General features: G+C 30.9%; 2 protein-coding genes across 3 annotated transcripts in view; one reads left to right on the plus strand and one right to left on the minus strand.

Annotated features, from left to right (window-relative positions):
* LOC118193117 (E3 SUMO-protein ligase RanBP2-like) overlaps positions 1-4518 on the minus strand; it is a 133063-nt gene extending 128545 nt beyond the window's left edge. For both annotated transcript variants that reach the window (XM_035364156.2, XM_035364155.2), the window contains exons 1-3: positions 4247-4518; positions 928-995; positions 720-833 (exon numbers count right to left, since the gene is read on the minus strand). In XM_035364156.2, the coding sequence (XP_035220047.2) occupies positions 720-833; positions 928-995; positions 4247-4318 (254 nt within the window). In that variant the 5' untranslated portion in view covers positions 4319-4518. The remainder of the gene's footprint in view (positions 1-719; positions 834-927; positions 996-4246) is intronic.
* A 294-nt stretch (positions 4519-4812) lies between these two features.
* LOC118193118 (cilia- and flagella-associated protein 52) overlaps positions 4813-12518 on the plus strand; it is a 51945-nt gene continuing 44239 nt past the window's right edge. Inside the window, exons 1-3 of the mRNA XM_035364157.2 lie at positions 4813-5070; positions 5664-5863; positions 10859-10995. Coding sequence (XP_035220048.2) covers positions 5013-5070; positions 5664-5863; positions 10859-10995 — 395 coding nt within the window. The 5' untranslated portion in view covers positions 4813-5012. The remainder of the gene's footprint in view (positions 5071-5663; positions 5864-10858; positions 10996-12518) is intronic.

Consider the following 12518-nt stretch of genomic DNA (forward strand, 5'->3'; position numbering starts at 1 on the left):
GGATCCATTTCTATTTGACTTAAATTTGATGGTGATCTGAAAAAAGATCAACTTATTGAAATGCGAGCAAGTGGACATGTTCAAATGGAATTCGAACAATTAAAATTGCAACAATTCTGGTGTTCACAGTTACAATGTTATCCAGAATTGGTGAACGGAGCACTGCAGTTACTCTTACCCTTTGCTACCACCTGCTTGTGCGAAATGGGATTTTCATCGCTTTTGCATATAAAATCTTAAAGCGAGAAATCGCTTAAATGCAAGTGGTGACTTACGCATATGTCTTTCAAAAAAGAACCTTGCTTCGTCAGTATAATAATGAAAAAACAACAACAGACTAGTCATTAATAAAAATAATATTGTTTTGTATTTATATAAAATGTACAATGTTTTTCAATAAACAATAAGTTTCGCAAAAAATGTATTTTTCTAGACTAAAAAAATTAAAACACAATTTTCAATGGGGTGCGGAAGATATATTTTCAGATTCAATGGGGTGCGACTCGCTAGAAAGGTTAAGAAACACTGTAATAAAGTAAGACTTGCAATATTCCAAAGAGAATGGCAATATATGGATTAAGTGATTTATTTTCTCACTTAATCCACAGATGTAATTATAAATTTTCATATTTTTTTTTTAATTTGGCATTTATAGTTTGTTTTATGATGTATTTAAATACACATCTAAAAAGCAAAATTCATCAATAAAAAACTGAAACCTTTTGTAAGACTGTAAAGCATTTTCAGGATTATTGGTTTCTTCATATATTTGAGCGAGTAACTTATGAGATGCCGCATGATGGTCTCTCACACTCAGAAATCCCATTAAATATCTGAAATGAAAATTTATTTAACACATTATATTTAGATAAGTTGCTATATGCACCTGTTATAAAATCAGTAACATATTAAATTCTGATAGCTTACTTCTTAGCTGATTCATAATCCTTCACTTGAAAATAAAGTCTTGCTAAAGTATATCCTCGTAAGTTTTTCTGAAAACAATTATTTAAAAATGAAAAACTTGAATTAGAAACAAAATATATTTTGAAAAGATTACATTTTTGAAAAGCATAACTTAAAAATACCTAAATTACCAAAGAAGGTAGATTAATAACTGTAACGAAGCACACGAACATCATGGAACTGTTTTCAAAGAAGACTTACCAAGAAAACCAACCTGAATTTACATTACATGACAATAACACTGAAAAATACAAGGTAATCTTTTCTACCAGAATTCGCAATTGATATAAAACTGACAATGTTCCATGTTTTATCTATCTGGTTACTGATGAATTAATATAATCATCCAGAACCAAATGGTTGAAACTTGGAGAAAGTATCCATTACTGGTTAGTCTAAATATCACAAAATGATACACTAAATTCAGAGTTCTATTAAATAAACTTGAATAAAATACATAAAATTACTTTAACAAAAAGAGAATAACTGAAAAATTTGATTGCTTGCTGATATTCACTAATACAATATGAATTGGTTCCTTCATTTCCAATACGTACTGTTTAGCGATCACATTCAAAGTGGTATCAAAACAGATTATTCCCTGTACCTTCTATCTACCGAACAGAAATTCTGACAAGTAAGAGGTGATCACAAGTGGTATTACACTGCCGCTTATCCCCGATCCAAATCTTGATGCTGGCAAGATTCTTGCATGATGAGGACAATAACTTTACTTACAACAATTGTTTCTATGCCTTTTATGTCATTATGCATTGTTAAAAGAGCTCCTCATAGATTTATAATAAATGCATTTTAGTTCTATATGTAGAAAGTAATATGCAACCTAAACAAATTGCAAACTAGTCAGTTACTAATCCTTACATGAAGTCAACGAATTGGTACAACAACCCTCACGACCTTAGTAGTGATAGTTAATTATTATTCATGTTATTATGTACCTACCCTTAGACAAACTACGTCACCTGCACTATACAGCCACTCAAACATGCCTCACTACAAAAATGTTTAATGGCTCAGTTAGGCACACCCAAGAAACAAAGCTGAACACAGTCCAACATCACAATGATCAACCCCATCAACACAATCAGCTCAAATCACGACAACAAAAAGTTGTACCTCCTCATTAGCATGATAAATGCTGGAGAAAGATATATGGCAATCTGCAAAACCAGCCAATGATCATAAATTCAAGAGTTGAAATGCTTGAATTCAACTCTTCTTTCCCCCCCCACCCCGAAAAAATTTTTTTTTAGCTTTGAGGTCTGGATTTCAGATTATTCCGGATAATGATCGTCTGGATTTCAGACTTTATACTGTATTGGCAAAAATCATCATTTCCTGCATCTTTGCTACAAAGTAACATTGAAGCACTTCCGCAGAGAACCTAGTAAATGTAAACATCGCGGTTAATCTTTGGATTATGGTAACTTGGCGATAATTTGGCAACCAACTCTGCTACAGCAACCTGTTAGTTTTTGTTTGGACACCATTTTGTTTTCACGAAGTAAAGGCATGTTTTTTTTTTTTTTTTCCTTCAACATTTTTTTCCAACAATCTGCTAGCCAAATTACACTTATGCTAGAACTTTTATGGAACAAAAGTGCTTAATCATGACGAAGATTAGATGCGAAATCGGGAGAAAGTGCAGAATCGCAAACTGCTTGCCGCGTTTTTAAGAATTGCACATACATGGTATTCATGTACACATCGATCTATTTTCACTTAAAAAAACATCCAAGAATTGCACAAAAATGGCATTGTGCACACTCTTGACTTTATCCATGTACACTGCTTAAGTCCTAGCTAGTAACCTTTATTGCCTTGCCAAAATGTCGCCAAACTACCTGTTACCATATTCCAAAGATTCGCCAACTTTGGCAATAATAGTTCAAACCTGGTAACCTATCGGATTCATCCTATTCGCTTGTCTGAAGGTTGCAACCATTCCTCTCGGCTCGAGCTTGGCGAGTAAAAATTGCAACGGCGCCAACGGATTCTCTGCAGATGAAAACCCAGTAAAATTGATTTACTTCATGTTATTATACATAATTTCATTTCAAACAATGATATTTTTTTCATTTTAAGCTAAGCGTTTAGTTCTTTCTTACGTTTATTTTACATTCAAGGTTTTCAATGGGCAAGCTATTTTGGCAATAATACACCTCCTCCAAATAATAATAATAATAAAGAAAAAGTACTTTAAGGCCATTCAGAAGCACTACAGTCTCAGTCATTAAAGGAAATGTTCTGGGATCATATTTAATTTTTTACAGCTGAAATTTTTATTTAGTTCATCACCAATCAATACCAATTTAACTAAATTAAAATGAAACATTTTGACAAATAGTAATTGTTTTGGAAAAGCCTCTTCATAAAAAAACAGACTCATATTTATAATAAATATAGGGGGAACATGAAAATCAAATATATTACGTCCATTCAGCCAAAACAAACTTGCAACCCTCTTTCTCAGCTTTCGCCAATGGTAGTTTGATTTAAAGAAACACATTGTTCATTGATATTTATGAAGTCCTAAAGCTTTGGAAGAAAAAGTGGAGAAAGTGCTGAATCACCCACTGCTTGATGCATTTTTAAGAATTGCACATACTCGGTACCCATGTACACATCGACCTATTTTCACTTAGAAAAAACATCCCAGAATTGCACAAAAATGGCATTGTGCACTCCCTTGACTTTATCCATGTACACATCGACCTATTTTCACTTAAAAACGTCAAAGAAAATTGAGAAAATTCAATTCTTACTCTTGTAAAAAGAGCTAAACAAGTAAGTGGGCAATTATGCACTTTACTAGTTCTATTCTAGAACAATTTTGATAATATCTTAATGCATTCAAGCATTCACACACAGAAATGTTCTCACATTACATTTTTACAATGCTCTGCACACCCTTCAAACATTTTTTCTAAAATTTGCGAAGACTTGCCTGAGCGCAGTTAAAATAATGAAACTGAAATACTTTAATGTCTTTCTACAAACTACCTGACTAAGAACTTGAAAATTCAATAACCTGAAATCTTTGAAATATGTGACACCTGAGCAGGAAATCATTTCTTTATACTGACAGAAAGTTGCACGATTCATACCACAAACATTTTGTTATTAGCACATGTTCCCATCGAAATAAAATCATCAAAACACGGAAATTAAGCCTACGTTTACAGTGCCAGAACATTTTACACATTAATGTTTACTGATTTCGCATAAGATCACAAATGCTAAGAAGTAATTATCTCACCTCGTTTTCACTACAGATTTTATTTAAAACATCAGTTACGTGTTTATCAACGTCTTTCTTTGTGCGAAACATTTTTACGTCTTCAACGTACGTACATTAAATTTAATTTCTCATATATTAAAAAGTTCTCCAATATAAGGATATGCACATTCCATTAACATGAAGATTAATGTACATGTGGATTACCAGAATGCAAAATATATCAAATACGATAAACGTTGGAAATGTGCAAAACACCAAAATATCCCACCAACGCAGCGGAATCCTGAAGACAAATTAGAAGTCAAAGTAATATTAGTCTCTTTTAAATTTCTAGTAAAATCGAGAGGCTTATTGGATAGTAAAATTAATACAAAGTAATGTAGATTTATTTCATGTTGCTACGCACAATTTCGTTCAAATAATGATTATTTTTTACATTTTAAGCTCAAAGCATTTAATTTCGAAGTTTGTTTCACATACAAGGTTTTCAGTAGACAAGCTATTTTGGCAATAATACCTCCCCCCCCCCCGAAATAATAATAGAAATAATACAAAAAAATGACACAAGTACTTTAAAGTGTCATTCAGAAGTAGGTCTCAATTTAAGTCATTCAAGGAGGTCTAACCTCCTTGAATATTCTAAACGAATGAAGAAGACGAACTTGCCATTAATGGTTGTCATGGCAACATTGCAGTGCGCTTCTTAAAATGCTTTTTTTCAGAAAATTTCATTTGCAAACGCTTTTTCTATGTTTTTTGTATAGATATATGTTATTTGACCAGAATGAGTGGAGATAATACATTGCCTCGCTTAGAACTTTTGTCAACTATAGCCTTTCAAGGTAGTATTTCATTTTAATCTTTTTAAAGCTGGAGTTTTCGTTTTAAAAATATTGAAAGTATTAAGAACTTGAGTTATATTGATTTTTAGTTAAAATGGTAAGGAAATGTAATTTGTGGTGTGTGTGCTATTAAAATGCTTGAAGCAAATTAAATATGTTTATTTGTGATTAGAAAAACTTAATTATTTTCTGTTGCTCTTATCCGCTCCGGCACCAGAGGCAGCGCAACTTGTGGACCGCATGGGGAGGAAAAATTATTAGAATTTAGGGAGGTATTGAGCAGCAGAATTTTAGAGCCAGGGGAAAAGGAAATCAGAAAAAGTTATAGTTGCTATATAAAATGATCATAATCCTCATGTGTTAGTGCATTGCGAATGCATAATGTGGATTAAATTTTCCATTTAGGCATTTTGAAGTTTTAAAATTTTATTTTGAAATTTTTACCTTGCTTTAATATTATAATATGCATCTCTTTATGTAGTTTTTGATGTTTCTAATCATTTGCAAATTACATTTTTACAACATTAAAATTTTTATATTTTCATTTTGAATGTTTTTAAAATCTGAAATTCAGAAATTTTACATTTTTAAAGGAAAAATAAGAAATGGTCTTGTGTTTCATTGTGACAAAAGACACATAGCTTATGCAGCTGGACAGACGGTGATGGTAAGAGATATCGGAAATGGAAAAGAATATAGACTTTCTGGGCATTCAAACACAGTTTCCTGCATTGCTGTTTCTAAAGATGGTTCTCTTCTTGCTTCTGGCCAAGAAAATTTCATGGGATTTAAAGTAATGTGAACTATTTTAAAATCTACACTTCTTGCAAATTGCTTTAAAATCTATTTAAAACATAGCTCATCTATTGCAATATAAAAGGCCTAGGTCATAATCATTGATTTTATTTCAGTGCAAATAATTACTTAAGACTTATTTGGAGGCCTATATTTTAGACAGCTTAGTTTTATTTCTCCTTTCCTAAATTCAAATGCTTACAAATAAAAAGCCAGTAAAATTATATTTACGGGTACCCCTTGGCGATTTTAGGTGATATGTGGATACTGAGTTTTGCGCACTCCCTTGACTTTATCCATGTACACGTTGACCTATTTTCACTTAAAAAAACATCAGAGAATTGCACAAATTAGGCATTGCACACTCCCTTGACTTTTTCCATGTACACATCGATATATTTTCATGTAAAAAGTCAAAGGAACACCAGTTGTAGGTAAAAGTATATTTACAGAACATTCAGCTACTCAGCTTACCATAAATGAAACAAAACTCTGCGATAATACAAGTTATACCCTTCAGTCTAGTGTAACCAAAAGGCCTACATTTCAAATAACAAAAAGCTGAGTAAACTCCTTTTTTGTTGATTTTGATAAAGTTTTAATTACATATTATCATTTCATGGAATGTATGGAATGTAATTCATCCAGCTTGTAATTATACCATTATTGGATACTTAAAATTATGTGGACAAGAAGAAAGTTTTGCTTACACAGTAACAAGAGTGGTTTGCTATGTATTTATGTGACAATTATGTATGCAATATGGGTCTGATGGTACACATGGAATTTAGCAACTTTTGGTGAATGCTGATATACCAAATGAGTTCAAATGCATCATTTTGGTGTTTGCTGATAGTTTTTAAAATTGAGCTAATCTTTGGAATATGGTAACAGGCAATTTGGCGACATTTTGGTACTACCTAGGGCTTAGGCAATAATGTGAGAAGTACCCAATTCCAATTACGCATTATTTTGTGTGAGAGAAATGAGAGGTCATCAGATATGTCATGTGACATTTATGGACGAATCACAGTTCTTTAATCGGAAAAGGGGGGAAATTTGGAAAAATGTCTGGAGTACTTTATAACATTTTGTATTTAGCTTCATTGTGTGATGTGTGAAACAGTGTTGCTTAATGTTTGGATCCCATAGCCCTATCTAAAGTGAATTCGAAATTTTTATTGCGTTTATCTGATAATCCAAAAGAATTGCTTGAATGGTGTACAAGTGTAGGATTAATTGCGGATAAGTATGAATTTTAACATGTTGGAATGAAATGAGATTGTGTGAAAGGAAGGATATTACAGATAAGTTTGAATGGCGGTGCAAGAAATCTGGTGAAAATGAACATTTTGTGAAACGGAGTGTAAGAAAAGGTACGTGGTTTGCTGAAAGTCATTTGAGTATGGGTGAAATGTTATTAATTTCTTACTACTGGGTGAATAGACTGCCAGTTGACTACTGGATTTTGGATTTAGAAATTAGCAGTAGTACTGCAGCTGATTGAACTTAGGTAAGTTAGTATTTTTAATCATTTGAGGATATTATTTTTATGCATTGTTCTAAATGTAAGGAATAAATAAATAAATATGGTATTATTGGAAAATTGTTATTAGCAATGAATTAGTTTAAAGTAATTAAGATTTTAAGCTATTTTTTATTAATTTAATGTATGTTTATTTATATTTTAAGTAGTGTTTTTAATTTAATTATATTTTCATTAAATGATAGTAATTTTGTGAATTATATGTTTGCAGCATTTTGGAATATGTTTGAGTAGAAATAAACGTGCATGGAAATAATTTAAATATTTGACACTAAGTATTTGCAACCATTTTTAATGTTTGCGTTATAAATTCACAGGTGACGTTTATAATAGATAATTTAGAGGGAAAAGTTTTTTGATATTTTATTTATTTTATATGTGCAAATAGGGAAAAGGTATATACTTTTTTGCTATCAGGTTATTTCATATATGTCCTTTTTACCAACTTTAATGATTCACAAAATTTTCCTGCATTTTCGTGCAAATTTTTCTAATTTATGAGAAAAAAGCAGTGTACATGGACAAAGACAAGAGTGTGCGCAATGCCATTTTTGTGCAATTCTGGGATGTTTTTTTAAGTGAAAATAGGTCGATGTGTACATGGTTACCATATATGTGCCATTCTTCAAAACGCAGCAAGAAGTTTGCGATTCTGCACTTTCTTTCAATTTTGCAGTTAATATTCATCATGATTAAGCACTTTTGTTCCATAAAATTTCTAGCATAAGCATAATTCGGCTAGCAGATTGTTGGAAAAAATGGTGAGTTAATAAAAAAAAGAAACGTGTCTTTACTTCGTGAAGACAAAATAGTGCGGGAAAAAAAAAAAAAGGTAGGAGGTTGCTGTAGCAGGGTTGGTTGCCAAATTTTCGGCAAAAATCGCCAAGTTACCATAATTCAAAGATTAGCCCAAAATTGTGCCAAGGACGTACTGTACACTAGGATTTTACCGTAATGTGCTGCATGCATACCTATGTTGTCACTTAAATACTTTTTATAACATTGTGAGTTGCCACATAACTAATTTTATGTATATTGCATTGCCTCGTGAATGCTTTTCTAAGAGTTTTTGGTGAAGGTGCAGATAATCAGGAAATACTGAGTTATGTGTAGAAATTCTAAATAGATGGGTATATATATATTCTATAAAGATTTGTGAAAAGGTTCTATAAAACTTTTTACAGTTTTTAAAGGCCCTGCATATAGAATATATATGGTACTAAGTCAAAATTCAGGGTATTTCTATATATGGTACTAAGTCAAAATTCAGGGTATTTCTAGACCATCTGTAATTTTTGTTATTTCAGAATTTTGGAATGGGAATATAATGCTCAAGAAAATGTAGCTGTACCATAAAAGGAATTTACCTCCCAACTAACTGGCATTCCTATATGTTATTTCACATCATGGTCAGTGGCCAAAAGGAGCCAGGAAAAGGTCATCAAATGGGATGTTACTAGTAAGCAAATTGAGATTGTTGTTCTTGAAGTTGTAAACTCACCAAAGAAAAGATTTTGTAGCCTGTTGATGACATTGTGACTGTAACTTAACTGTCTCTCCATTTCAGCCTGTGATTGGTCTATTTCTGTTCACAACCTACTCACCATCTTACTGAATCAAGTAGATTGCTGCTTTGAAACACTACAAATATTGCAGACACAAAACTTCAGTATTTACTAAGTTTTTCCGAGAAAGTTAGTAGTAGCCTCCAGTAATATAAATGTTTTTCTCATTTTGTGCTATTATTAGCTGCATTTCAATTTTGAATCTTTTACTTCTTTAATCCTGCAGAAGAAAATTTATTTTCTCCTTAACTATTAGATGGCAGTATGTTTGGTACTTTTCCGTTTCGCTGGCGCAAATCTCACCAAGCAGACTTTATTGGTGACAACATACAGTATACAAATAAAAAATGTTAACAAATGTTAGTTCTAAGAATTTTTTTTATTTTGAAGGCACAAGCATTTTAATATCGTTTAAAATTATTGTAAAAAAGCCAATAAATAAAGACAATAAATTTGTGAAAAGATATTAATTTAAGAATTTACTACGCTTTTATGGTTCAACATCCTGATTCACCTTTTCATACCACGTAACCCTAAGTCTCAAGTAAACTACAAAAATCTCTCTCAGTAATTATCTATATTAATTTCAACTTACATCTTAATTTGGAATACAAGGTTAAAATGTATTGCCAACATTTCATTACTCTACAATTTTTTTTTCTCGGTGTTGGGATTTTTTTGACATTTTATGACAATATATATATAAAAAAAATTATTTTTTATCTTTTCCGCCAGCTGAATGTTATAAATATTATTTTTCCTCTCCTCCATAAAATAAAATATTCTTTGTCAGTGTACCCAACTTAGCTATGTTATTTTTTTACTGTATACAGATTTATGAAAAAAAATTGTGTGTTATCAATGAAATATAGTACATATCTAGTAATAAAAGATTAGTTTCAAAGAGAAAAGCTCAGCACAAATAAATTATTTTCAAATAAATCATGTCATAAGTCTTCATTAATGTTTTAAATGATCTTTATTCATTTATAGTTTCAAAGAGAAAAAAAAAGCTCAGTACGAATAAATTAGTTTGGTACTTTTCCGTTTCGCCAGCGCAAATCTCGCCAAGCAGACTTAATTGGCGACAACGTATAGTATACAAAAAAAATATTTTAAAATGTTAGTTATAAGATTTTTTTTATTTTGAAGGCATAAACATTTTAATATCATTTAAAATTTTGTAAAAAGCCAATAAATAAAGACAAGAACTTATAAAAAGACATTAATTTAAGAATTTGCTATCATGGTTCAATATCCTGATTCGCTGGTTCATATCACGTGACCCAAGTGATTTCATCTCTCATAAACTACGCTACAAAAATCTAATTCTCTCGGTAATTATCTACATTAATTTCAAGTTAAATCTTAATTTGGAATACAAGTTTAAATGCAAGAAATATTTCAATTCGTACAAATTGCTTACTGGGAAATTATGTAAATCTGCAGTGCTTTACTTCGCTAGTGCATTTTCATAAGAATTGATAAATTTAACCCTTGACTTTGCCTTTTTATATTTTCGCCTTCAGGGGAGTGCTGTTATTGCATCCTAATTGACTTAATTACTGCGAATGACCTTAGGGCATAAAATTGAATTATCAGGTAAAACTTCTATGTAATTGTATGCCAGTATTGAAAGAAACAATCAATCTGATAAGAAATGGCTGCAAATTGTTTTGAAATTGAGGCGTAAAAGGTTACCAGTGAGGATATTACGTTTGGCATCAGTTGTACCATTATTGGCAACTTTAATGCCTGTGCCAGCTATACGGAAAAGTACCATATGTTTTTTTTAAAAAAAGAGATAGAGAAAGAATTGTAACAAATTTGTAATCATTTTATAGTTTATTTATGTATTACGTATTCATACTTTGTTTTTCAGGCTGATGTAATTATATGGAATTTTCAAGAGAAAAAAATTTATGGATCTCATTCTCTGCATCGTGTGAAAGTAGAAGCTGTTGCTTTTTCCTGTGATTCAAAGTATGTTATATCATTAGGAGGCCAAGACTGTGGCAGGTAAAATTTGTTTCTTTTATGAACCTTTATAAGTTTTTTAAACATCTTACTTCTATGTTATTTAAAAATTGCAATATGCATTTTATGCCTACTGTTTTAAAGAAATACATTTAGTATTATTTAAATTGCAAGAATTAGTTTTATATATATATATTTTTATTTTTTTTTCTTTCTCTGTGTGTGTGTGTGTGTGTCTTTGCAGCTATTTTATTACATAGAAAGAATGACAGAATATGTTATTATTTTTCGCAAAAATCGCCACTATATAAATTCAAAATAATAAGAATTGTACAAACTAGGCATTGCGCACTCCCTTGATCCCATGAACACATCGATCTATATTCATTTAAAAAGTCAAAGGAGCAGTCAACAAAAAATATATAATCTCAATAAACTACATTTTAAATCAAACAGTCAAATAGCATAAAAAAGGAAAATCATCTCAGCACTATACAAAGGAAATATCCACTTACCTTATTTACAAATTTCCCAGTCTTCAGTCAAACAAAATTCTTTGACAGCATCCAGAAACTTCCTGAAATTATCTGAACTAGAATCTGTATATAAATCATTCGACTATATGCATTTCCTTCCTACAAACAGGACACTTATAATAGCAACTAAGTAAACTTTCATTTACACACCAGTCAATTAATGTTTTTTCCCTTTCGTTCCAAATCGTACAGAAGCTTCAAATTAATCTTACAACATTCAACTATTTTGCCATGTAAACACAAAATAACAACAACCTTCTTATCTAAAATCCATCCCATCATTCAAATTCACCGCAATCACGCAACCAATTATGTCATAATAGGGTTTCCATAGCATTCAACTACTCAGGTTAGCATAAATGAAACAACTTGGTGATAAATGAAACAACAACTTATTGAATACTTTCATTAACATTTTTAAGGCATTCTCTTGTCTCATATAGTTTTAAATTTAATCACGTCTTAAACTTTTCTTCATGTAGATGTATTGAAATTTCTAATCTAAATCAATTTTCAATACATGTAGATATATTGAAAATTGATTTAGATGTATTGAAAAGCAGCTTTTCTTTTTTTGCTTCAAATCGCATCTGATTTTCTTTAAGTGTAATTATTTTTGACCATTTTTACTGCTACTTGTATAATTTTTTACATGTTTATATTTAGTTAAAGCTTGTTTCATATTGACTTTTAATAAATTTTATTGTACTTCCTGTTATCTGCTTCCCTAGGAAAAGTTGCCAGCTTATTGGTAACTTTGTAAATTAAGGAAAAACATCTGTTTGGTTGTCTTTACAATTCTGTTCGTAAATAATAATAAAAAGAAACATTTTATAGAAATAAGAAATTTTGCTAGGAAAAAAAACAAAAAATTACACGACCAATATTTACATTTTTACAGCCAGTACATAGTGTTTAGTAAAATGATGATTAAACATAAAATATACAAATCTATCTGTACTCTAGCATATGTGTGGTACATGTATGCATTGGTTGGCTGTTTTCATGCATGTATATGAAAATGTGTTG

Source organism: Stegodyphus dumicola, chromosome 4, assembly GCF_044657685.1.
Source record: "Stegodyphus dumicola isolate Sdum_Otavi_A_Nest chromosome 4, ASM4465768v1".
Lineage (NCBI taxonomy): Eukaryota > Metazoa > Arthropoda > Arachnida > Araneae > Eresidae > Stegodyphus > Stegodyphus dumicola.